Source organism: Lethenteron reissneri, chromosome 46, assembly GCF_015708825.2.
Source record: "Lethenteron reissneri isolate LAM-NWPU_2019-01 chromosome 46, ASM1570882v1, whole genome shotgun sequence".
NCBI lineage: Eukaryota > Metazoa > Chordata > Hyperoartia > Petromyzontiformes > Petromyzontidae > Lethenteron > Lethenteron reissneri.
The window spans coordinates 3146537-3174425 of record NC_083824.1 but is presented as its reverse complement, the minus strand read 5'-3'; the positions used below and the strand labels follow the sequence as shown (position 1 = coordinate 3174425).

Sequence of the window (27889 nt, the reverse complement as noted above, 5' to 3'; positions counted from 1 at the left end):
GGTTGTTTGACCAGATTTAGCTCACCGCGCTCGTGAGTACGGGTTAGTGAAGGCGACGAGCATAGAAGCGCAGTAGAAGAGTGGGTTTTGCTGTCCTGCGTCCGCTGACGTCTAGAGCCTATATAGACACCTGCCATGTGCGGAGATTTCCCATCCAAGCACCATCCAGGCTCATGCCTGCTTAGATTCGGAGCTCTGATGAGTGAGGGGGGATTCGGGGCGATTTGGTCAAAGGCAAATTTTTTGCTCATGAGAATATTTAGGCTTTATTACGGGTAAAATTGCTACTCCTTGATCGCTGGGTTTGTAATCAGCTATGGTCAATCCACCGCTGGATGAAGACCTCTGCCGAGACTGCTGCACCGAGTTTCCAGCTGCACTACCATCCCAGGGGAAGGGGGGGGGGGGAGATGCCCATACTTCACCAAGCTGGCCAGAAAATGTGGTCACAACACCGCAAAGCAGGACCCCCCTCCCCCTACCTCTTCTTACAAAACGAGTCTTGGACACAGCGAGGACCATCCTGGCCAAACAGATAAAAAAAACCCAACAAACAGTCAAAACATTTCCACCGATTAAAAAAAATGGTTACCTTGGCCTCCCATTCCATGCCGGCCACCGATATTCCTAAGAGCAAAATGACGGTGATGACGCCGATGACGCGGATGTCGTTCGTCTCGTCGATCATCAGCGCGTTGTTATCCTGCAAAACAATTCGGGAAGAAAGCCGCAGGTGCGGCGGCGGCAGCAGGGGCTTGTTACCCGTTTCGTTCCAAACAGAGGATAGAAAGTTTTGGTAAATTCACGCGCGCCACGTTGGATTATGCTCCACGTTCATCTTCGGAGTATTTTAATTAGCGGCGCAATGTGGAGTCCCGACGGCGGGTGGCTGTCGGGGCCAAAACTCGATTTCGGATTTAAAAATAGGCCCCCGCGTCGGTTTTGTGTTTTCAAACGTCAGTCAATGACACTGCCGGTCAGGTGCGCATTGGTAAGTGAAGGCGGGGGAGCATAGAAGTACAGTACAACCATAACCTTTTGTAGGCATCGACCGTTGCGAGTGACCGACTCTCAGGTGAAGGACACGGCGACCCTTTATCTGTCAAGTTTTGGGCAACCCTACGCTCAAGTTGGCCGAATTTCAACCACGCAACTCCCAAGAGAAACACAGCGATACGCTAACGTTTGCTCTTACGGCGATAGTTACCGTTACCGCCACGTTACATACCTATGGATGACAGCGCTAATAATGCGCAAAACGCTTTTGTCCTTCGTTGGGGAGCGTTCAATGTAAAAATATCATTTCCCGAACCTCAATTCCATTATTTTCCTCGAGTCCCTTACGAGACAGCTGAACATGCCCTCGGGACAGGGTTCCGGGTGCAGCGCTACAACGCAATCCGCGGGCATAATGCGGCGCAATTTTACACCTCCGCATTGCGCCGCGTGGCGCTCCGATTACGCCGCGCAGCTGCCGCTTTGTGCAATCAATCTTCGGCGCGCCGACTGATAAAAGCCACGCCGCTGCTGGTTAGTTTGTCGCTCCTCCCCCGCACCGCCGATTAGCACGGTTGGCTAGGTGCTGCGCGAAAGAATTTCAACATACATATGTACATCTTGAGCCGTGCCCTCATCTCTGTCCGCCCCGGCATCCCTTCCTCTTTCCTGCTGATCCTACCCCCACACCGATCTGCCCTTGAACGGCAACGGACTCACCCTTCCCGTGGTGTGCCACGGACAAACAAAGTTGAATGCAATGCGATTGACACAATTTCAACATACATACGTACTGTACATACATACGTCTCTGCCCCGCCTCGCGCCTTCACCGACCCCCACACGGAGCGGCGCGGTGAAGCACGCGGCGGCTCCGCAGGGGCGCGGTAGTGGCGAGATGTTAATTACCTCGCCTGGTATACAGGAGGTCGTGGGTTCGATCCCGACCCCGACGCCTGCTGTATATTTGGAGTTTGCATGGTCTCCCTGTTGTCGCGTGGATTTTTCTCTAGGTCCTCCGATTTTCCCCTCCACATTTAGAATCAACAACGTGCGTTTAGAGTATTTGGCTGCAACTATAAATTTCCACGTGATAAGCCACTTTGTTGAGCTGTCATTTGTGGCCAGGTCGCTTTTGAATACGAGGTATACAGCTCAGTGGGCCTTACCTGGTGAAAACTTAACAACATTTAAAACACACCGACACAGAGTGGGGAGGTCTTCATCCATAAGTTGATAAGAGAATTGCACGGAATTAATTTACATTGTTACCTGCTGTGACGTATGGATCAAAACAATGGGACGTTGACAAAGAAATTGGGACGAGCTGAGAAGCATTGAGAGCTGCCCGCTTGGAATGACACCGAGACACGACGACGTGGAGCACATGGATTGATTTTTTTTTTAAACCAGCGCAGCATAAAGACAACGTTTTGACTGTTAACAAAAGTAAGGATGTGCTTGGGGCAAGACACGGCACGACCAGAAGGGACGACGGCCGATGGTCAGGACTAACGATGGAGTTGCGGCCAAGGGAGGGAAACGCGGAATAGAGGAGCGTCCAGAGTGGAGATGAAATCAATCCTTTGCTCGCAGACAGCTGCGAGCAAAGGATGGATTTCCCAGTGAAGGCGTGACCGCATGCTCATCTACCCTCCACACACTTGCCACAGCAATTCGATTACAGGGATATTTACGATCGTTTGATTGAAGAGATATTCTCAATTTGCACCACGGCCAGCGCTCCAATGCGAGGCCATCTGCCGAGACTCCTCATTCGAGGCCTCGGCGCCTCTGGGTGTGTTTTTTAAGGATTTCTATTGCGCTTCCTTGCCAACGCCGAAAGCCGAAATGCAAAGACTCTGTCCGTGCGCCCGTCCGGAGATGATCCAACACAAATTACATTCCAGTATAATTGTTTAGCCGTTAAAACTACTCAACTAACGAGCTCTTTTTTCACAAGCAACCTGACCACAAACGATAACCTGACAAAGTGGCTTATCACGTGGAAATTTATAGCAGCCAAATACTCGAGATAAAAAAAGTGAGAAAAATTAAATCAAAAGGCGGCTCCATTTACAAAACTACCGAGTGAAAACAAAAACCCGGCGAGAAGAGGAGACCCTCGCCGGCCGAACCTCCGGTGCCGTGGGGACGTCACCTCATCACGCGCGGCGCCACTCTTATGTCTCTGGGGACAACCGCGAGCTGGCGAGCGGTAACGGAATCCGAGGGTGCGCGCCATTTCACTTCCTTCTTTTTCTAAAACTGAATGCGATTTGGGAATATGGCGGTGGCGACGGGGAGGAGGAGGTGGGGGAACTCACCTTGAGGATGTCTCGCAGCGTCTCGGCAAAGCCCACCACGTACATCGCCACGGCGACCGCATTGGCAAATGCGAAGATGAGGCCGATGGAGCCACCAAACTCGGGCCCCAGGCTCCGCGAGATCAGGTAGTACGCACCACCTGCACGTAGGTGTCACATCACGCACGGGAGGGGGGGGTCGCCATGGCAGGGGTCACGTGGGGGTCACGCAAGGAATCAGCACAACAAGGGTCAAACAGAGGTCATCACAGGATGGATCACGTGGAGGTCAGCACAGCAGGGGTTTACATGGGGTTAACGATAGGGGATCAGCGGAGGGGGTTTACGTGGGGGTCACGACAGGAGGGGTTGAGTGGGGGTCATGGCAGGAGTCAAGTGGGGGTTACACGTGGGGTCAGCACGACAGGGGTAACGTCGGTGTCGCACAACGGGGTCAGCACAGCAGGGGTCAGAGGTCATCGCAGGAGGGGTCACGTGGGAGTCACATGGGCGTCAGCTCAGGGGTCAGGCAGTGTTGATGTGAAGGCATTCGGCATGCCTCGAATTATTGAATAATGCAGAGGAGCAGCCCTTCAAGCGCTTGCTCATTGCCACTGCTGGCAGAAGAGCGTCTCGTAGAAGGCGATCCAGAGAGCTGCTCTGGAGCGTATGTTGGCCTGCTCTTCCATGCCAGCCAGACATCTTTCCGATGGTCATCAGACAATAAATCCTAAGTTTTAGTTCTGGGGAGGAGGAGGACACACCTTCTGGAATATATCTATTTCTCAACTCTACGTCATTCCTGATGTACCTGTGCGGGAAGTACCTGGTCCGTGAATATCGGCATGAGGTCTCCGCTAACCTGGGCGTGCCAAGGCCGTGCAAACACACAGGCTTTCCGCGGTTGTGTTTACACAGCACTCAGACGTCCTTTCACGTTGCACCGCGTGTTGTTGTTGTTGTTGTTGTTCGGTACGATGCCCAACAAAAAGCGAAATATTCCTCAAGAAGCTCCCGGGCACGTGGAGAGAAACTTGGGACATCACGGCGAACAACACGCGGCGCAACCCGAGAACGCGTCTCGAGAGGGTGGCTGTGGCGCTAAGAAAAACCTCCGCCCACGCCCCCGCAGGTCGGAGGTCGTGCGTGGCATCTCATCCCCCTCCGCGACATGACCCACGTGAACCCATGTGACCCCACGCCCGTGGACACACGTGCCCGGCACTGGCTGTCAGCACCCGCACGCACAAATGCGCGGGAAGCACATCAATTATGCACGTGCAAAGGAGGGAGAGAGAGCGTGCCGTCGATCCGTTGTCCAATTATCTCGACGTCTGTCCGCACGCTAATCGCGTTGCGCGCGACCTCGGCGGGGGCAGCTCAGGGCAGGTCACGGCACAGACCACGTGCACAGGCCAAATTTAACGGGCCCATCGCCCGATCGCTCGTTTGTTTCCACGGCAACCGAACCATGCAGTTGAAAAACTTTCTTTCAGCCGACAATTATTTTTTTTGCACAGCTCCGCCACAAGGGCAAAGGTCGGTCGAGTCATCTTGCAACGGCTCGTGCTGCCAAAAAAATTAAAATGGACTCCCTGTGTTGCGCAGCGATGAGGTCTCAACAAACCGCAGCGCTGGTGACTATGGATGGGGGATGTTTCGGCAATGGCCGTAAATGTGGACTTCTGCCTTTTTGCGCATGTCCCTTGCTTGGAGTATAATCAATTTCCACCAAACACTGTGGAATGATACAGCTAAAACCATGATTCCAGGGCCCCTTCAGCTGCATGGGATCCTACCCTTTGGCTTTGTTTGCTCATGCCTACCACTGCCACTGCCTAAACTATTACTAAACTAAAAACGAAACTATTTTATATTTTACCAGGTAAGGCCCACTGAGCTATATAGCGCTCTTTAAAAAGTGACCTAGCCACAAACGACAGCTCATCGAAGTGGCTTCTCATGTGGAAATGTATAAGCAGCCAAATACTCTGAACGCACATTTCTATTAAAGCCATCGGCAAAGTTTACATCGCTCATCTTGACCAGCCGTAGTCTACGTCTAGGCCAGGGGTCGGCAACCAAAATAACAAGAAGAGCCATTTCTTTCCAATTCGATACAAAATTCAGTATTTCAAGAGCCGCAATGCATCTGAGTACATACTGTACATACGTACATATCGTCAAGAAGCAGCCCGTAAAGAGCCGCATGTGGCTCCGGAGCCGTAGGTTGCCGACCCCTGGTCTAGGCCAAGAGATTTATTTATTTATTTACTTATTCACACTCGGGTAACTCCCCCCCCCATCGCCACGGGCCGTGGACATCTTCTGGAGAAACTGGCGTTTCGCGAGCAAACAACAGAAAAACAGAACTTATTTGTCCATGGCCAGGCTGAGGTTTGGCGCGGCTGAGGTTTGGCGCGGCTGTGCGCCAAATCCCCCGGAGAGCCACTCTCGTATTAGCTTCATTAGAGTGTTGCTGCGATATTTTGGGTCCAAAAGCAAAAATGCAGCGACGAGCAAAAAGCACGCATTGTTGACCATAAGTCACGAGCCAAGCTGGCAGCGGTGACCGTGGGCTAAGGCCCCTTTAATTATTGTTGGCCAAGTCAGGCGTTCATTTCATGTATTAGTGTTATTGTTCTGCCTTAATCCAAAACGACACGAACAACTCAACTCTGGCAGTGAATATAATAATACATTTAAAAGTCTGGAATTTTTACAAGAATTACTTCAAAACCAATTTTCATTTTTTGCGTACTTGTTTACCGCTGTACTTATTCCTACCCAGATCTCCCCTTGAAAGCGAGATGTCTGGTCTCAATTTTTCTCTCATCCAATTGTAAAAAGGGTCTCTGTAAATCCCTATTGATATTCTTATCTAGTTAAATAAATGTACGCGTCAGGAGTTGAACGAGTCGTTGATTCTATGAACTGAAATTTAATTCAACTTGCAGTTAAATTTCACGCCCCTCCTTAACACATTTATTTTCTCCTGCCTACCCATCCATGTAGGTGCTTTTATTTGTTTAGCGTTTAATTCAGTTTTCTTCATTCATGGTTTGGTCAGGTTTGGGTTTTTCGTCCGTATAAAGCTGCGAACACATGCGAATAGCGCTGTGTAAAAAAATATAAATAAAAAAGAACCGGCGCTATTTGGAGAGTTAGCCACCTGCCGATTTGTGCAAGAAATGAGAGAACTCGAGCCAAACCGAGCTGCGAGGCCAAGCACGCGGCCGTCAATTGAAGGACGACGCTGGGGCACGTCATGAGCCGCGCGAGCCGCACGCTTCCGTGTGTTCTGCCCGTCGCGAGCATCCGGCGTGAACCCTGACCAAATGGATTAAATATTATCTCTTCAGTGTTGTTTTAGAGGGCAAAGGTGGGCGAGAGTTAATGATTTTCATACTTTTACTGGGACCGCTTCTTCCCAGCGAGCAATAAAGCGATGATGGGGGGGCTCTGAACGAGTCACTACTCCCGTGAACGATGCACCCCTGCAGATTTCCCACAGGAAACGGAGTGCGTCAAGAGTGACACCTCTCCCCCCCCCCCGTCCCCCCCCCTTATCTCGCTAAACTCCCCACCCTCTCCACCCTCATCGTTTGCTCTACTCCCCTCCACGCACACTCACCTACCCTCTGCAATCTTAGCTCTACTCCACCCAATGTACTCGCCTGTCCACTTTCATTCCTATCTACTCTACTTGTACATCTACATTGAAAACTAATTTCTTTAAAACTGCTGCTTGTGTTTGGTTTGCTGTGCTTCCCCTGTACCTCCGATTGGCACGGTTGGCTACGTAAGGTGCAAAAGAAGTTCAACATCTCTCCATGCACTCTCCTACCTCGGCTCCCCTCATCTCTCTCTACTCTCCCCCAGGCACTCTCCTCTCCAGTAACCAAGGCCTTCTGACGAAGTCCCCCAGTCGTCAACCTTCTCTCTTCTCTCAGGTCGGAGGTCGCTTCTTCTCTTCAGCTGCCCCCAGTCTGAAATTCCCTTCCCACAGCCCTCTGTGCTGTGGACTCCCTGCCTGCCTGCTTGTTTATTTATTTATTGCCGATTGAGCCTACGACAGACCGCCTCGTTCTCGCTCTCTCACCCTCTCTACAGATAAACGTGCCCAGTCTCCGCACGACGCCTCGACGTCACGCCCGCAGAGTCATCACTGCGCGAATCCCAACCCGCTGCGCGGACGCTTTTTTGGTGCAGGGAACGAGCGACGCCGGAGATGTGGTCGCAGCGCGAGACACGCCGAGCAAACCCAACCCCCATGCCGTCAACTCTGTCCGGCGGAGACAGCCGAGACGCTCGCCGGCTGAGCCGCCGCAGCGGTGGCCGATTCGCTCAAAACACGGAAGGAGCCCAGGAGGGGCTCCACCGAAACCACAGTTCCCACTCCAAACCAATCTTCTTTTCTGTTCGTTGTTTGTACCTCCTCCAACCACCCCACCACCTGCATCTGATTGCTAGGAATTTGCCACCCAGCCAACCCAGACACCCCCCCCACCCATCCTCCCCACCCAAGCCCCCTCCCCCCCCCCCAAAACATGTAAAACCTACTCACGACACAGAGAAGCACAGAGAAGAAAACACTGAAAACGACAAATGAAAATGTGCACACGACACCCGCAGAATCTCAAGCAGGCGATCTCATTGGGCGGAACACTTTCGCTGCCGACAGCCGACCGTGCAGTGCGGCCTCGGCCAGGGGAGTCTGGTGAACGGGCGTCGCGGCGCACGGCCCCGTTAGTCACGAGGAATACAAAGGAGCCTTGGAATCAAATTCACTCACAAAAATTAAGGATATGCCGCTGATGAAATTTCCAATTTGGCGTGCAAACTATTTGGAAAGACCAAGCGACCAAGTCTGATCATTTAGGGCGGTCCAAAGGGAGGGAGAAAGGGAGGGAGCGAGCGAGGGAGGTGTATGTAGTTTACAATATTTTTAATGACTCAGTAAGTATTATTATTATTAATTCCTTTCTTTCCCAATTTGAATGTTTTCCCTCGTGCGGCCCAGCACCCGCCGGCCGCCAACAACGGGCCGTCGAAACCGACGGCGCGTTCCGAACAATCCGTTTGAGACACCGAGTGGCTTCGTGTCGTAAAGTTATGGCGCGCGGCAGAGCACGGCCGACTGTCGGCGGGAGAAAGCATCACGATGGGTGCCGGGGGAAGAACCGACCTCGTTTACCGGAGTAGCGCTGGTGTGGCGGAGCGCGCGGTAGGGCCACGGGACCGTGGCGGGGCCCGCCCCGGGCGTGTGTAGCCGTGGCCCGAGCGAGCGGTCACGCTTACCTCCTCGTATGTTCCCGTTGGTGCAGATGGCCGACATGGAGATGGACGTCAGGGTCGTCACCACCGTGCTCATCACGATGATGACCATGGTGAGACCTGAAACAGCGCCCCTCTCATTGCTTTACGGGGCCTCGCCTAGCTCACCTACCTCACCCACCTCACCTACCTCACGCAGAGCGGCTGGTGGTGGTGCCATCGCCCGCGCCAACCACAGCCGCCGACGCTCCTTCCTGCAAATGGTGCTTACTTCGCCGCTTGCCTCTCCGGACCTGGAACAGCGAGGCCTCGGCCTTCTCCCGGAACCCTTACCGCGCTGGTCCTCTGCGTAAGCGAGCGGGCGGGCGGGCGGACGCCTACGCTGCACGGTTAACGGGTCACGCGGTGCTCCCCTGTAAGAGCGTGCCGGGCGATGCGGACGCCACGTCTCGCCATCGCCACCGGCGAGAACACCTGCCGACGTGGTGACGCGACGAGAGAGAGAGCGAGAGGGAGAGCCAAGCCACGCGGTTTACGATCGCCGCCAGTCCTGAACGGCAGCCGTGGTCTTCGTCGTCGCTACTCGCGGAGCAAGACAGCGGAGGGAGAGGGACGGTTTTACCCACCTGGCTTCACCGATGCGATTCCGGGGGCCAAACCGGCACCGCGGCGTCTTTCGAGGAAACCAGCACGCTCACACACGTGCACGCATGCACGCACACACACGCACACGACGGCACCGGCGTCTCTGATTCGGCACGGCGGAAAGTGGAGGGATCCACTAGGCAACAACGGAAGGGACAAAACGAGACGAAGAGACAAGACAAGCGGGCGAGACGGAATCAGAGAGGATCGCCCAAAACGATCTCGCACACCGACGGGGTTGGAAGGGGGGGGGGGGGGGTGGACGACAGGAAACACAGCGGCCAACGCCGGCTCGTTACCTCCTCGCACAAATCCGTTGGTCGTAATGGCGGAGGTGGACAACCCTGTGATTGTGGTTACCAGGGTAGCCAGCAGAATTATGGTGGCGGCAAGGCCTGCGGAAGGAAGGCCAGCATCAAGCACTGCCGAACGGCACACGGTACACCACACGCATACACACACGCACCTGCAAGCACGCGCACGCAGGCAGAAAAGCGATGAGTGTTGCAGCAGCGGTTTCACCACAAAGTCGAGATGACGCGCACAGTTACGCTTTTGCATTACACGCGCACATCAAATTTAAGGCAACATTTTAAAGGTTTTTTAACAAAGCTATGCAATGTACTTTCATAATATTCAATCACTTTTCTTTTTTTTTTTTTACATTTCAGATTTCAGTAATACACAACAACAGTGGCAACCAGGCATTGTGTCTACACCGGTGGTTCGCAACCGCGGGCCACTCATCGGTGGGCCCCGCAGTACCTTGGGGCAAAGTGGCTCGCGGAGAATTCTTGTATGAACTATTCATTTAGCATCTGCACAAACTTTTTGCCGCCCGGCGGTCCTCGAAAAACGTCTTGAGGGTTGATTGGGAGACCACTGGTCCCCACATCAAAGTCAGAGTAAATCGACAAAATAAAACGCACTTCGAACACACTTAAAATCGTACTTGTAATTAACACTGCCCATCGCTAAAACCAGACAATGACATACGCTCCGAATAGTACACGGCAGGCGTGGCACCTGCACCACTCTCGGGTTCCTTGCCATCCCCTCCGGCCACTTTCTGCAATTGCCGCCGAAACCCCCTCGCCACCATTATTGACAGCGTGACACGTGCGTACTTACCACCAAACCTCGACAAACTCTCCCCCCCCCCCCCCCCCCCCCTCAGGGTTCGCCAGATGCAGGGTGTCAAGAAAAAGGTCCCGTCTGTTATTACAAAGAGCTACTCTTACTTAGGACGGCAGTTTGCACTGTCTTTCTCGATTCGCGATTGCTTATGTCACTGTCAAAACTTAAAAATATTGAGCAAACTCGCACGTGTACCTACGTTTTTCTGCCGCCTCGTCATGTAATATTCGCACGCGTTTTTTTGTTCATAATTTGCGTGCGTTTCGTTTACGACCGTTAAATACCTCATTTTTTGGCCGTGCAAATATTCCTTGAGGACCCTGCACTCGTTCTCTGCAATATCGATGTCTCCGTCTTTTTTTTTTTTGCCGCTGTGGTCACGCAGCACCACCAATCGCCCTCGTAAAATGGCCGGGCCGATCGCTAAAAAAACGGGACCGTCCGTTTAACGAATCAACTCAACCTCGGCTGCTACACTGGCAGCGCGCACAACTTTGGTCAAACGAAAAGCCCGAGCGATCACCAACGGCGTGCGGCAATTACGGCGGCGTTTTAATTACCAGTTCCAATATTGCTCGTGACCGGTGTTAACCGTGGCCGGGAGTCAAATTCGGATCGCCGGGTTCATGGCCGAGCACGCTAACCGCTGTGCCACCGCTCTACCGGTTGTTAAATGAGAGCCGTATAATGAGACAACACCTTTGTTGACACGCTCTAATAAGGCAGCGGTGTTCACGAAGAAGGCGGCGATGCTCTTTTGATGACCTTTGTTGACATTCTACAGTTGCTGGTAAGAAAAAAAACTACAGAAAAAAAGTGTAGATGTTTTGTATGTACATTTTATATATATATGTATGATCTCGGCCTGGGCCTTGGGCCAGGGTTATCAGCCAATAGCCGAGGTCATGTTACCTAGGCCGGGAAAATGATCTGAGACGTGGCTCTCTCGCAGGGGAAGAGAACGTCGCACACACGGGGGCCATTGTTTACACCCCGGCAATCTTCCTCCTCCACGTGACCGCCACTCGAAACAATGAGTGACATTTGCGCACGCTTGCATAACAACAGAAATAACAGCGAGTAGCAAGAGGACCTCATTGGGATTCGGCAGCTCCATCGCCACCGTGCACCTATCCGCTGTACGATTTTCCAACGGGGCTCGTGGCACGTGCGGAGGGGAGATATCGAAAACGGTTGATCAAGTAAACAGCGCCGTGGGGGGGGGGGGGGGGAGATTAAGCAAACTACCAGTGAAAATAACCTCAGCCACAACTTCATTATTTCGTTTTAAACTCGACTTAAAGCTTTCGTGAATGCCGGAATACATATTCTATGGATCGCAACGCAAGCAATCTAAGACGATTGCTTGTGTCGAAGATGATTGTTTGTGTTGCGATCGAAACGTCGTGATATTTTTATTATCGTTTTAAACTGTTTCATGATGTGATGGCACTTTGGGGGGCAGATTTGTGCCACAAAGGGCGCCACGTGTTAACCACTGAAATTGTTGGCGTGGTCGAGGAGCAGTCCTCCAGACCACCTTGCAGACAGCGACCTGCATCGACAACAGATAATCATTCACAGCCGTTTGTCAAGCCACTGCTGGATGAATGCCCCCCCCCCCCCCTCTCACCATGTCGGTCATGGATGTCGCTTGAACACACTTCACGCTCTGGTCAGTGCGGATTTTAAGAAGGGATTGGGGGTGGGGGTAAGTGGGAGGGGGTTCAGAACCAGTTCATATATCACTTGCCGTCAATGCGAGCCATTGCCAGGAATTGAACTCTGTTTGCCGGGTTTGTATTACGGTGCGCCAACCACCATGTCACCACTCCCCACACACACACACCTCTACACGTTGCTTGCAAATAACAACTCCAACTCTCCTGCATCACCATATCCTCGCCTCTCGCACCCGGAGCCTTGCCAATGCTAAATCACGTGCTCATTTGCAGGCCGGCATCTGTAGATCCGACCAAGTTGCAAGCTCAACCTCGCTTGGCTCGTGGGAGAAGAGAAAAGGGAAAAAGGGGGGAAAAAAAAATCGGGCGGATTATCGGGCGCATTCCCACTGATTTGGTCACAGCCAGAACGATGGTAGAGTGCAACAACAAAAAAACGCAACCCAATTTTGGACGCAGCAAAAAAAGCAGGCAGAAGCAGTTCGTGGGTCCCGATTAACGGGAACACGCGGCGACAGTCGCTGCCCCGCGAACAACGATCGCGGAGTTTGTCGCGAGCGGGAGCCAACACTCTCCAAGAGCTCTGCCATCCGTGCGTGCCAAGTGCGGCCGTGTTGTGGCTCCAGCTCTTAATTATTTTGCCGAGTGGTCGTTGCGCGGGCGCCAAATTTCTCGCCCGTTCGGGGAATCGTTTTAGCGCCGTGTTTTTTTTTTTGCGAGGAACGGCAGGCGGGCGGGAGTGGCCACCAGCTGGCGGTGGGGCGGGCAGAATCATCATCACACGAGTGCATCTGCTCGTTAAAAACAATTGGACGTCTACGAACCGCCGGCAAAACAGGCTCTCGTCGCTATTCAGGCCTGCCAATCATGTCATCAGCCTGTTGCTCTTTGTTTAATGTTCACAGCCTTGTTTGCATTGTTTCTCATTTTCTGAGTAAATTTGCCCGACTTCACGCGAGCACCAACGCAACACCGTCGCATCATTTGCGCGCGGCATCCACAAATCGCAAATCGCCCATCCCTCAGACGAGCGAGTCAACGCGTGCATTGCGAGCCGTAATCGATGGACGTCAAATCCGTGAACCGATGGCGTTGTCGCACCCCTAAAAATGTCGCACAAGATAAACATGAAAAAACGAAGGCACGATGGAGTCCCTGCTCCGTTCGGCTCTATCCCGGCTCCGACCTTGAGATTTTGAGACAAAAAAACGCAACGACTTCCGGCCACAGCGGGCGCTGGAAACGGATGGACAGGAAAAGAGGGCTCGGCTAATAATAGCTCACCACGGGGGCCGAAACCTTCAGGTGCACGGCCGACAGATATCGCTCGCCGGTTTAGCAGTGGGGGGCTGAAAATGATATCTCTGCGTTTGCGCAGAGCGCGGGTCCTGAGGCCAGGAGGATTGGGGCGGGCTACAGTTTCACCGCCAGCACAAAAAAACTTGCACGCAACCTGATACCTTAGCGGCAAAACAGCCCCTCGCACGATCGTGCCGTGCACATAGTGTGCATATTGAGCCGAGCGGTCTCCTAGCAACCACAAGCTCCGCTCCCGACGAGATGCTGCCGCCCCGCCATCGGCCACTGTACGTACGCCAATCCCATAGTCATAAATGATTGAGTGCTCGCGGGCGATGACACACGCGACGATGACACGTGCCTGACGTTCGCTTTCTATTTCAAACCCCGCCGTCATCGTCCTTGGCTATGATCTATCTGCTGCAAAGCCGTCTCGCGATGCGCCGACAGAGCTGTTCTCGCCGCTCCATCTCTAATTTCAATCGTGGCTTAATTGTCAAATCTGGCTTTGAAGGCTCAAAAACCACCATAACGCGCTGGGCGCCATCATAATCTAAAGCGGGTGGCCGTGTTAGATTCTCACCGCGGCTACGTATGGCTCCGTTATCGAGAGGGTGCGAGAGGGCGGCGCGGGAGGGGAGGGCGCCACGCAAAGGCTGGTTCGTGCCGCACGTGAAGGGGCGAACAACCAAGCTGGGGGTGTCCGACTCGCGAGCGGTTCCTCGCTTACATTACAGACGGGATCCGTGAGATTCACCCCCCACTTTCTCAGGGACAAGAGGAGTGGCCTTACTGCACCGTAATTATATTAATTACAACTACCCATAATTACAACTACCCATCCACTGGCCAACAACCCGGATCAGAGAGCGCCGCTCGTGCGCTGCTGCCTATTGCAAGGTTCCCCCGTCGGCGTAAAATCGCCTCTCGTTTAAGGAAGGGAGGAAAAAAAACGCGAATTAAAGAATAAAAAACGATGATTCGCATACAAAATAGTCATGGCCGTCTCAGAAGTGCGCGAGGGGCGCGCAAGGCCCCACAGCGACAACTCCACCGCTTCCCGTTAAACGCCTCACGCGCCACCTCCACGCGAGTGCCCGCACCACCATAGCAACGACGCATCTCGGATAAATGCCGTGATTGGAGCCACTTGGCGACACTCTCCACCGGCTGCCTCCGGTGTTCCTCCGCCACCGCCGGCGCCACCGGCGCCACCCGCCGGCATCCCTCCACTCCCTACGCCTGGCGCTGTGAATCCAGGGAGCAACAGAAATCCGAGAAAAACCTCGCCAACCCTGCTCGGCACCGACATGCGCCCTAATTGGCGTTCACCAAGACCTCCGAAACCTTTCCCTAATGAATCGCATTACCAATTAAAGCTGCCCGCTGCGCAAACGCATCTGTTTATCGCCTTAAGTCGGTGAAAGCGCTATCGTACGCCTACTGTATTTTGCACTTAAACCTCTGCGGTGTGCATGGATGGATGTGTGCGTGCGGGAAAGATAGTCTAGCGGTTAGCGCACCGAGCTACTAACCCGACCACCCGAGTTCGATTCCTGTTCACGGTCAACACGAGTAACAATTATCTGAACCGGTCCTGGGCCTACCCTAAGTCGACTCAACCTCAAGTGAGCACTTGGCCACCCATCCCCTCGTGTGCTGTGCCAGCCATCATAGGTCCTTGCTAACAGCACTTTCCCCAACAGTTTGTGTAAGGCTATATGGGGGATCTGTGTCTTCGTGTGTGTATGCATACGTGTGTTAGACAGCAAATCCAACCATTAAAAATGGCAATGCAACACTCGTAAACAGCTACACGGTTATTACACTCAGACATTTTATAAAAACTGCCATGTCCATGCCAAGTAGTAATAACAGTGCCGATTAGTGACTCAGGAAAGCCTCACCGAGTCTCAAAACTCTTTTAAAAGGATCCTGAATTTTGGATATTTGACCGATGACATGGATATTTATTTGGCATGTGGGAAGAAATGGGAGAAAACCCATCACGCACACCACGGGGGGGGTAACAAATCAACGCTGCCATCCGCAGGCCACCTCGCAGCCCTGGGTGTAGGTCACCCATCCAAGTGCTCGCCAGGTCTAACCTAGCTTAGCGTCCGAGATCCGGCGGCATCAGGTGGGCGCGAACCTCGCGGGTTGTCATTCTGCGATCGTGGCCGTGGAATCGTCGCGCGCTCTGCGATCGCTCTCGCGATAAACGCCCACATAAAAACGTCCTGACGCTCGGCAATTTATCTTACATTTTCTCCACCGCCCCCCTCCCCCCCACCGGGTTGTCGATTAGTGGCGAATCGGGGGCTCCGCCAAATTGCGGCGACCTTGTTCCAATCTCGCGGGCACCTCCTGCGATTTATGATGCGAGCCTGCTGCGTGGGGGGGGGGGCATGCTTGCATCAAAATACGCAGCCGTCAACTGCCGAGGTCGCTGCGGTTGCTTCCTCCCCAGACGGAACCTCTGGTTCAAGGCGGCCTCCTCGAAATCCACGCAGAGCCCTTTGGAACGCACCTCCTGTCGACATCAGATTTTAGTTTTCATTTTAAGTTTGCCGAGCACAGAACCCCAAAGGCCCAAAACCGTCGAGCGGCCGGCAACAAAGAGCACTGCCAACGTTGTAATGGATACCGGCGAATACGTTTCTTGAGTTGAACAAGATTGTTATTGTAGGAGGGAAAGAGACGACGGAAGGGAATTTCAGAGTGGAGCGGAGCGAGGGAAGAAGCACAGAGATAAGTGCTGTGACCTGCAGTGTGGCGAGTGGTTGAATGGGTGAGTGGATGAGTGAATGGTTGAATGGGTGAGCGAATGAGTGTGTGAGTGAATGAATTGGTGAGTGCATGAGTGAATTGGCGAGTAAATGGGCGAGTGAGTGAGTGGGTGAGTGTATTGTTGCGTCCTGCAGTATGATGGTGGTCAGTGTGGCAAGCCGAAATCGCAACATGTATGAAGGAATCAATGAGTAAAGGTCACGGGAAACGTAACCATGGTCGTAGCGATAGAAGAGTGACGAGCAGGCGACTGGCCGTAGGCGAGCGGGTAACTGGAGCGATGAAGTCAATTTGTATTTTTTATTTATTACTTTAAAACAAATCATCCAGTTTGGGTTTGCAAAATTTGTTTTCCCACTCACCGTTAGTCACATTGATAAGTGTTTTACCGTCATCGTTTTGCCCATGAAGACGGCGGAAAACCCCCGAATGTGCCGGATCTCGTTGGACCGCGGAAGCTAAGCAGGTTGGGGTCTGTCTGGCACTTGGGGATGTGAAACTGCCTGGGGATAAGATCGGGTGTTGCAGGCTAGGGCTGCGAGAGATGGCAGTTTAGCAACAGATACTTGAATCCAGCCGTGTGAAGATGTACAATCCCCTCGTGTGCACAGTGGGTTTCATCCCACGCGATGCCACACACCGTTGGTAAATGAAATTCAACTAAATTATTTCAAACGTGTAACGCTCTGCACGGCATTCGTTATCTTTCTCTCTCGCTTTCAGAGAGCTCTGGCTGAGAGAGAGAGAGGATGGCTCAGAGGCCAAGAGGAACAGCGCACATGCTGGCAGGCAGCAGCCAGGCGATGAGCCAGCCCAACCGACGATTGCCCAGGCTCTGCAGTCCTCTAAATGTCAAGATGCTTTCAGTGAATTAAGTCTTTATATGAACCATCCCAATGTAGCAAGACCCTTCTGAAAAAAAATACCGAACTCAGCGAGCCTTCCCTGGGGGCAAATCAAGGGCATCGGATAATAATTATTCATAAGAGTTTTTTTGGGGTTAGATCACGTAAATATATAAATGTGTCGTGAAAACCGCCACCACCCGACACAGCCGACGAGTAAACACAACATGCCAATAATTATTATTGTTGTTGTTTGTAGATTTGCTCCCCTCGTTGCGAATAGCAAACCACTCCGTGGAAGTGGCTCTCCCCACCACCACCACCAACAACAACTGCCATTCGCCACTAAGTGGCGGTGACGTTACCACGACGCTTGTGCCAGGCTATGTGCACCTTGAGGCCACGTGAAGTGTCGAATGCCCGCTGGCAGCAGATCACGGGGCAGACCCAGGTGCCACGGGTCGACTGACTCAGATGGCTGGTTGATGCACCACCTGTGCCCCCTACTGTGCCAACTTGCTGTGCTTTAGCCACCCGGCGCGCCGCTCGTTGTTGTGAGCGTCGCTCCTCCACCCTCCATTGTTGTTGGAGGGCGACTGCCTCCAACTGCCCAATTGCGTCCTTCACGAGCCTCCTCCACAGAGGCCGATCTTGACACTGCTGGTACCAGTCATTGGCAAGTCCACTCAGCTCCACATCCTCCTATACCACATCACTCCATCTCTTCTCTAGCCCGTGCCGCGACCATTTAGCCCCCTCGATCCGGCAGAATAAAAGCTGTTTAGGCATGCGGTGGCTGGGCATGCGGGTTGCATGACCCAGCCAACGCAGCCTTGCCTGCCGGAGGAGCTCACCGATAGGATTTGTGAGCTCCTCACACAATCCTGCCTGGTTAAAACCAAATGAATCGTAGGCAGGCCAGCCTAAATGTTTTTAACCGTGGAAGATGTTCCATTAGGGGGGTCAACGTTTTGCAAGCGTAGAGAAGGGAGGGAATGACTGAGGCCAAGAAGACCTGAAGCTTCGTGCGGAGCGACAGACCAGGTAGCTTCCACACAGCGTTACGCAACCGATGAAAAGATAATGCCGCTCCCACCACCAACACCACCAACACCACCATCGTGTCCACGCCGCTCCGTGTCGCACCAACGTCCGCAGAGAGTCAGGGCGACTGTGCCCGAGCTTGCGGGAGCCGGCACTCGGCAATTACCCGGTACGGCCGCTCCGAGGCACCGAACACGCCCAGTGGGGGAGGGGGGGGGGGGGGTCACGATCCGTTATCAAGAAAAATCGCATATTTTTCCATCTCATTTGAACGAATTGCTTTGCTCGTTGCTATCCGATTGGTCCCATTAGACTCGCGGTGGCATTCACGTCACATTTGAAAAATGTATTTCAAATAAATGGCACTTTAACAATGTGACGGTAGGAATCGACTTTAAATCAATTAGCCGTCTATTGCCTAGGCGGAGGGAGTGGGGGAATGGGGTGGGGGGGAGATCCTTGAGGAGAACAAATTCCAATCGGTCTTCCTCATGACTTGGATGCGCTTTGAAAAGCGTCGCCTCGTACTTTTGAAACTCTGTCCCACGCTGTCGGCGGCAAACCTACAGATCTGTGTGGACACAGATCTGTAGGTTTGTTAATCCTCGGCACACAACACTGTGCAAATGTGAGAGGGCCAATATTATTTAAAGACGGTTACACAAATTAACCGACATGTGCACGACTCCCCTCCGGCGGTGCGATAATTCATTAATATCACTTACAAATCCACATGCTCCCATCGTCATCCAAACCCTCCCCCGCCTCCACCTCCCAACCACAGACCGACGTGGGGAAAATAAATAAATAAACAGCCCCGACACAACCCGCAACAGTCCGGGGACGCTGCCACCCAGCAGCGGATGCCCACCGACCCCGCCGTGCCCACCGACCCCGCCGTGCCCACCGGCCCCACCGTGCACACCGACACCCACCATGCCCACCGACCCCGCCGTGCCCACCGACCCCGCCGTGCCCACCGGCCCCACCGTGCACACCGACACCCACCATGCCCACCGACACTCGCCGTGCCCACCGACCCCGCCGTGCACACCGACACCCGCCATGCCCACCGACCCCACCGTGCCCACCAAGCACTGTCTAAGCCTTAACCCCGCTGGGCTTTCGGGACCTTGACTCAATTGTGTGCTGCCTTCCGACTCGATATTGATCCCAGGGCAGGACATTTTTGCAGCCCCCTAGCGACTACAGCGAAGACCCCCCCCCCCCCCTCACCCACCGACGAGGTCGGTAACCGGCACCGCGTCCCCGGCTGCATCGTGCCCACCGCGGCGCACCTCGTCCCCTTATCTCCGCCGCCACCGCAAACTCCGTCGCTGTCGTCGTCGTCGAACAACGCCTCCCATTGTTTGGTTTCGCAACGAGCAGTCGAGCGCCAAGGTCGCACAGCCATCACTCCCCTTTGAACCCCGCTCTTTACGGTGTTTGTATTGCACCCCCCCCCCCCCCCACCACCGTACTCACGAAAGACGCCCCTCGCGGTATACCGAGAAACGCACGCGGGTTCAGCGGAGGGCGGGAGGCAGGCAGGCACCGCAGAGAGAGTGGCGATTCCATTGAATGAACGTAGCCAATTCCGCCCGCCTCGATGAGCACAACACCCCCACCCCTTTCCCTCGAGTAAGGTGGTGATGCGGAGAGCATGCCCGTGCCCACCATACGAGCAATGCCTCATTTCGCCGTGACCTTTACCCGAGAAGCGCCGTTTAAAATCGCGCCACAGCCTCGCGAGACGTCACCTCGATCGCTTGAGGCTCCGCCGAGCTAAACTAAAAGCACGGGAGACGCTCATTTACTTGCCATTTAATTTACGGGTACGATTCCTCGTAAAAAAATGGGGCATTTGTGCGGCGATAACGGCGCAGAGTCAGCCAACGCCTTTCTCGCAATAAATTCTTGAATCCGTCTGCGCACAGATTTGAGCGTAACCGTCGCACGCCAAGCGTGGGTTTTTCCTCCGGGGTGGCCCTGGATTTCTTCACACGTGCTGCTGGCACCAACAACCCCGCTGACCAGCACGGCCAAGTACGGTCAAGCAACCCTCCACGAGCCACACAGCGCAGCGGGGCTAGGCCTTCGTCCCACCTATTCATTGACCAACGGGCTGTAACGTTGCCCCACGCGCAACATTACCGGGAATCCAAACCCCCGTCACACGTCTGTGCAAACCGGCTCGGCTTGCCCGAGCGCTGCCTTTCGCAATTCAAACGCCAATTAGCGTGGTTGGCTACATACGGCGCGAAATAAGTTTAACACACACACACGTACGTACGTGTGTGTATGTGTGTGTACGTACACACACCTGGCTACAAACGGGAGGGGCAACGCTAACGAGCCAAGCGCTCTCGGAGACCAATCTACTCCGGGCCACCGACATCAAATTACAGCGGCACTCTCTCTCGCTCTCTCCCCACCCACTCGGTCCTGCTGCTGCTCGACAGCGGAGACTCTGTACACAGACCCCTAAGGCTGGAGGTCAGGTCGTTGGCTTCGCAGTGCGACGAGCAAACTGCCGCTCCACGCGCACGTGGGTAGATGCACGAACCCGCCAGCGGGCGCTTCTCTTCACCATCGCAGGCCGGATGCGGCGCAATGCCACGACGGCAACCACCGGATCGCTCTCAAAGTGCCTCGTTAGACCTCGCAAGCAAAGCAGGGGGGGAGGCAAGAGCCTGGTTAGGACCCCCGGGATGAGCGACCAACGGGTGGGGTGGGCGTGGGGCTGCGACGTGCCGAGTGTCACCAGGTGGTGTGGGCGGCGTGCCGAGTGCTGCCCCCTCGCACGCGGTGCGGTTCCGGGATCTCTCTCAACGTTCCTCCCACAGAAAGCCGCGGTGGCTAGGAGATGTTAACCACCTCGCCTGGTATACAGCAGTTCGTGGGTTCGATCTCAACCCTGATTCCGGTATATTTGGAGTTTGCGTGTCTCTCTCCTCGTAGTCGCGTGGTTATTTCTCCGGGTCCTCCGGTTTTTCCTTCCACATTTAGAAACATGCATTAAGAGTATTTGGCTGCTATGATAAGACAATTTATTAGGCTATCGTTTATATAGCCGGGTCACTTCTGAAAAAGATCTACATAAGCTCATTGGCCTTATTTTAAACTCTCATTAAAAGAATTGGCCAAATATCTCAATGTAACAGGGATCACCCCCCCCCCCCCCCCCCGCAAAAAAAAACCTAGCCTCGAGCTCGAGAATCTCCACGACTCTCTTCCCGAGTAAATAATTGGTATCATCGCTGCCGTGTCATCGTTACAGGCGGATTTTGTTTTTCTTTACCCCGTTCCTTCTCTGCACTTTCCCTCCCTCCATGCCTCTCGCCGCCGCGGCCCCCCCAGTGCTCTCAGGGTCTGACGATCACGGACCCCCGGCGCGACGCAATGTCATCCCACGCAAGCACACGCACGCACGCTCGCAGCAATTCGCACAAAGATGAAGAATCCCCCCCTCCCCGCCTCCCCCGCCGGGTCGCCTTGGATCACCGGGATTCGAAGCGCAGCGCGCTGATCACTGTGCCACCGTTCCCTGCAACGCGCGGCGCGTGCGCGTTCACTTTCTAAACAAATGGCCGCCGTCCGTTTGCAATCAAACACGGGGGTCAATTATGATTACGGCTGTTAGCGGCATCATTAGCTCAAGTAATGGTCACAATTGCATCGCGATTGAAATTAATTTTAAACGGCGACACTTAGTAGTTGACCCCGGTGTCGGTGTTGCATAGAGAACCATAGACTTACATAGAGACCCATAAACTCGCAATACACTTACATGAACCATAGACTTGCATAGTAAATAATCAACTTACGCAGAGACCCATAGACTCACGATACACTTACACGATCCATAGACTTATACGGAGACCCATAGACTCGAGCCTTCTTATAAACCCGCACGCACCTGCAATTAGCACGGCGGTCCATGTACGGTGCGAAAGAAGTTCAACATAAACAGAGTGTTCTGCTATTGCACGGGCTCGATTGCACAGCCTGGTTGATGATGATGACCGCACCACAAACCCTCAATGTGGAGATTGCATTTTCGTTCTGCGCTTTCAAATTTGGGTAAAATTCCCTCTTTGGCGATCACCAGCGTCGGTCGGTTTGACTTGCCACGTCAACTCTGGGACGTCAACTCTCCACGCCGGAGAGCGGGTGGGGAAGCAGCTGCCGCTCGCCCCGCTCTGTGCAAAGGAAACCGAACACGTTGGTGGATAACGCTGTGGCCTTAGAAGGAAAAAAATTGTTCAAACGAGCCACGGAGGCCGTTTCAGGCAATGGTCCTTCCTTTTCACAGCCAATAAGGAGAGAAATAAAGAATGAGAATAGTTGGAAACGGAGTTCCATTTTTAGAAATTAGTTTTCTGATGGCCACTCGCTATATAGGAATAGGAAGTTACACTCATAGAATCAATTGAGCAGCTGACAAACCCTACAATAATTACAAAGCATTTCAACTAAATACACTCATTTTTTCATGTATGTGTACGTTTAATCGAATAACATTGCTCGCACGTAAAATGTTGCCGGCACATGTCCCTTCCGTGTGGATTATAGGCCACTGGAAGGGACCTCGGAGGTAGCTCTGCAACAGCCGCTTCCCACGAAGCCGTTTTCAAACACGAAGGGGTTGCCGCTGCTCTGCAACCGATCTGAGCGGATTCGCAACTCGTTCTGGACGTGACGCCACGCGCCGCTAGGCACACGCGCACACACACACACACACACGAGGGGTAAGCGGACGGGAAAGCTCCTGGGGTTAGTCGATGATGCCATCGCCAGTGAAACACTGCCACGCGGCGACGTCTTATTAACGGGAACCTTTACCGCGGCGGACGAGATAATTCACCGCCGACTGTCCCAACGTCAAGCCCGAGACGAATTACGGCGCTCGTTCGCACACACGGCGTCTCGACGGGAGAGCCGCCCGCCACCAAATTTCCTGGTGCCCGAACGCGCACGGTGGGTGGTTGGGTGGTGGTGGGGAGGAGGGACCTCCAGCGCAATCGTTTCCGCCGCGGTTAATAAGGTCACCGCGCATGTGTCATCGCTTCGCCCTCCCCGATGCGGCGGTGCCGGTGCGGTCAGGTGGTGACGTCGACGCGGAGAACAAAGGGGTGGGGAGGGGGGGGCAGCGGATTTCACGTCGGCCGCTCCTGTCGACTCCACATCCCCGTCGTGTCTCGGGGCCAAGTGCGGATCTCTCCCCTCGGGAGGTGGGGGGGGATACGCAACGCAGTCACAAACACACAGACCCGCCGGCCCGCCCTGCTCACCCCGCAAGCAGGCGGGGTGAGCATTGTTCAGTGGGTAGCGCCTATGAAGGCCGGCATGGCCTGCGAGGGGGTGGTGAGGTTAGGACCACGCCCGGCCGCCTTTGTCTCCTCAGTGGTGATGTTTACACACTGCACCGGGTACTCAAATCAGGCCGAGTCGACCTAGGGGAGGCCCAGGACCGGTTCAGATAATCGTCACTGGTGTTGGCCGTGAGCAGGAATCGAACCCGGGTTGCCTGGTTCATAGCGCAGCGTAGCGCCAACCGCTCCCCACACGCACACACACACACGCGCTCTCATCCCAGCCCAGGCCGCGAAGAAGCCCCCGCTTTCCCCGCCATCACCATCATCACACCGCCCCCGCGCTCTATCCCCTGGGGTGGCCGAGTGCCGCATTTCGCTGGAGGCCACTGCCAGCGGGCGGGGGGGTGGGGAGTGGCGGGCGGGGGGGGGGGCACATGCAGCGTTAACGCTTTCCCCCCGCGACAAGAATTATCGAAAATGAAACTGGGGCCCCGCGGCTTCGCACCAGAGTCGCCGCTCGTCTTACAAATCGAGCGCCAATGTTTCTACGCCAAAATAATCCTCGCCTTTGTCCGAGCGGAGGGACTCATTTCGCCGCCGACATCGGACACTCACGTCTTCGTACGACGCGTGGAATGCAGCCAATCGCGTCGCACCCAGCACCTCTCACAGGCCGCATTTGGTCACTTCTGCCGCACGCTCGCCGGATCACGGGGGGGGGGGACTTGCAAACCTTTCAGAACCCTCGTCAGCCGGGGGACGTGATCAGGAGGTGGCGGTGCGGCGAGTAGGTTCGAGCATCATCTCCGGCAGCTTCTCATGCATGCCGGGTTATTACTCCGGGCACTCTTTGCTCACGCCGTTTTCCTCCGACACGCAAGGACACAAAAAACAAACCCCAAACCCCGCTCGCCAATAAACAAAACGAATCTGATCAAACTTTCCCAATGTAGCAGGATCCTCCTGAGAAGCAGCCTTCAGGCCCCGCGAGCCTCCTCCGGAGGTTCTCGTCGCCGTCCACCGGCTCTCACCGACTCCCGGCACCCGCGCTCGTCGGCAGCGGAGATTCGGACCCCGCGCGCCGGCCGCGCATGCCGAGTCCACCATCGCGGGTGAACGGGTTAAACCCGGCAGGGCGCGGGAAGGAAGCGCGGAGTGCGAACGCGCCGTCTCATTCGAGCCCCCATTCATAATTAATGCGCAAAGCCTCAACGCCCCCCCGCCCCTGCCGCCCTTCCCCGACCCTGTCTTGTGGGGCGCGGGGAGGGCACAATATCAAGCGCAGATCCCTTACACGTGGAGAGAAACGTACCGCCCCCCCCCCCCCCCCCCATTAACTGCCGCCCAAATAATAGAGGGAGAGCGGAGGAGAGAGAGAGAGAGAGAGGAGTAATAACGGCAAAACACAAGGGCGCTGTTATTCGGAGCTCGGCTTGCGCCGCTCGCCGCTCGCCGGTGATTGAGAGGCGAGAACAGCGAGGGCCCTTGTACCGCGCCAGCACCAGCCCCCATTCGCATAATGCCCCAAACCCCCCCCCACCCCTCCCCCGCCCCCCTCCCTCCCAGCGATGTTTACTCCTTTCTCCAATTACCAGCGAACGCCATGTGCGTGCGTGTGTGTAAGAAAATCCAATTTTGTACCGGTGTCTTCGTCAAATTGCTTTAATTGTGGGTTTTAATCAACTGTGTATGTGTACGCCATCGCGTAATGGTTTTCTGAAACACGCTTGTTTGTTTGTCTGTCATTCCGCTTGGAACTCGGGAGCCAAAAATTCGCGTGGGGTTGAGCAATGCGAACAAAAATGTGAAAATGTTTGTGTTTAACGAAGAGAACGAAAAGTTCGGCGAACACCGCCAAATCGCCCCCCCCCCATCCGCCCCCGGCCAGTAGCGGAGCAACAGACATCGCGGGACTACAAGTGAGTGCAGAATGGTGCGCGTTTGGAGAAGGCGTAGACAGAGAGTGGGGGACTGCACACCATTCGCCATCCGTCCGTCGTGGCAAACGGGCGACGACCGCGGCACACGGCAAGAGCAACGCGGCGGCTCCAAAAGGCGCCGCGCGCAACGCTAACGCCGAACGTCGTGGATTCAGGCCTCCCCCAAAAGCCATCGCCATCTCTCGTGGCCATCGCCATGCAACGATCCACCTTAGGTCCTGCATGCGAGCGGATCGAAAAATCGCTCCGTGTCGACAAGTGCACACCACCGCCGCTTGGGAAGGCTCCATCCCTCGGCTGCCACCGTGTCCTGCCAAAGCCCACTTACTCCTCACACCTTTGTGCTTCTGTGCCCGTGGGTGTACACACACACTGGGTGTACACACACACTGGGTGTACACACACACACAGACGGGGGAGCAGCGTACCGCGATGTGAACGCGTCGGCCAGAGTTCGATACCCGCTCACGAGCAATATCTGAACCGGTCGTGGGCCAACCCCTAGGTTGACTCCACCTCAAATGAGCACCTGGTGCGGTGTGTAAACATCAGCACCGGTGAGAGACAAAGGCGGCCAGACGTGCTGTTGTCCACCCATCCACTTGTTGTCCACCCAAACTGCCGTCGCCAATTGTGCTCACCCCAACAGTCTGTGCACCCTACACAGCGGGATCTTTGCCTTTAGGTATATATATAAACACAAGTGCTATATTCAAGTACATTTGATTCTGGCCATTTGTTTTTATATATATTTTAGTTCACGAAGCACTTACAAACAGGAGTGTTTTTGTGCGAGTGCGCATTTTTGCCAAGCGCGCGATGCTTCTCGAGTTAATTGCACCCACTAACAAGCGCGCCCCGTGTTCGGATGCGAGCGAGCGAGCGTGCGTGCCGATGACGTACCGCACTCCTGGTGTGTGTAAATCGCCACAGGCAAACTAGCGTGAAGGCGATTGTCGGGCGGCATAGGCATGGCTCACGCACTTCACTGCGCACGCACGCATCGGTGCGTGCGTGCGTGCGTAAGCTTGCTTTTTTTTGTTTACACAGTAGATGGGCACAGACTCATCAGGCCCAAAGCGTCACGTGGCCAGCCACAAACTGCACTATCAAAGAGCTTGAGAGGGGGGGGGGAGAAAGAGACGATGGGGGGAGGGAATTCCCAAGTGGAGCAGAGCAAGGGAAGAGGCAGATGGAGAAGTGAGGTGACCTGCAGAGTGGCGAGTGTGTGGGCGAGTTAGTGAGTGGGCGAGTGTGTGGGCGAGTTAGTGAGTGGGCGAGTGTGTGGGCGAGTTAGTGAGTGGGCGAGTGTGTGGGCGAGTTAGTGAGTGGGCGAGTGTGTGGGCGAGTTAGTGAGTGGGCGAGTTAGTGAGTGGGCGAGTGTGTGGGCGAGTTAGTGAGTGGGCGAGTGTGTGGGCGAGTTAGTGAGTGGGCGAGTGTGTGGGCGAGTTAGTGAGTGGGCGAGTGTGTGGGCGAGTTAGTGAGCGGACGAGTGGGTGAGCGCGTGCGTCGTTGTGACCTGCAGTGCGGCGAGTGTGTGGGCGAGTTCGTGAGCGGACGAGTGTGTGGGCGAGTTAGTGAGTGGACGAGTGGGTGAGCGCGTGCGTCGTTGTGACCTGCAGTGCGGTGAGTGTGTGGGTGAGTTAGTGAGCGGACGAGTGTGTGGGCGAGTTAGTGAGTGGGCGAGTTAGTGAGCGGACGAGTGGGTGAGCGAGTGCGTCGTTGTGACCTGCAGCCGATCCAGGTATCCCCCCACCTCCCCGCCCGCCCGTACTGAGCGTTCATTTTTCGACGCAACTGCCAAGCCGGGGCTAATGCCGCAGAATTAACGGCCTATTTGTCCACCAATGGCGTTTTTGAATGTGTGTTCTCTCAGATATGACGCAGTGCTCTGGGCTCGGAGGTCGCGAGCTCAGGGCCCTGCACACAAACCGCGCGCCAGATAAACCCCACTGCCGCACACTCTGTTTGTTTACAAAGCGCCGAACGTCAACAAAAATGTTTTACTCTGTTCAACTACCGAAGGCAGATAAACGAAAAATCTATTTTTATTAGTTTTTTTGAACTTTCTTTTTCGCTCTCCCTCTTTCTCACCACAGCTCGCTCCAGTCGAGGCTCAAAAGCGGAGCGACCCACGGAGCGGAGTGACCCACGGAGCGGCGCTCTGCGAAAAGTCCGGCGCTAAATAAAACCGGCTCCACGCGGCCCGGCACGTTCTGTCCACACGGCCGCCCCGCCAAGCCAGTGCCCGGGGCGGTGCACGTTCTCCGCACAGTGGCACCAACGTTCTACGGCCAGCGGCGATGGCCAGATGCCTTCGCAGAAGAGGGCTCGTGTACTTCGAGGTTTTAACCACATTATAAACTAAACTATTTTTTATTTTACCAGGAAAAGCCCACTGAGTTATATAGCTCTTTTTCAGAAGCAACCTGGCCACAGATAATAGCTCAACGAAGTGGCTTATCACGTGGAAATGTATAGCAGCTAAATACTCCAAGCGCACGTTTCTAAATGCGGAGGGAAAAACTAAAGGGACCCGGAGAAAAATCCCCACGACAACGGGGAGAGAGACATGTAAACTCCAAATGTACAGCAGGCGTCAAGGGTCGG

At 54.5% G+C, this 27889-nt stretch overlaps 1 protein-coding gene across 1 annotated transcript in view; it reads right to left on the bottom strand.

The window, feature by feature from the left end:
* Positions 1–27889, bottom strand: part of LOC133354093 (solute carrier family 12 member 2-like) — a 125725-nt gene that overhangs the window by 45507 nt on the left and 52329 nt on the right. Inside the window, 3 exon segments of the mRNA XM_061570665.1 lie at positions 593–703; positions 3324–3463; positions 8604–8699. Coding sequence (XP_061426649.1) covers positions 593–703; positions 3324–3463; positions 8604–8699 — 347 coding nt within the window.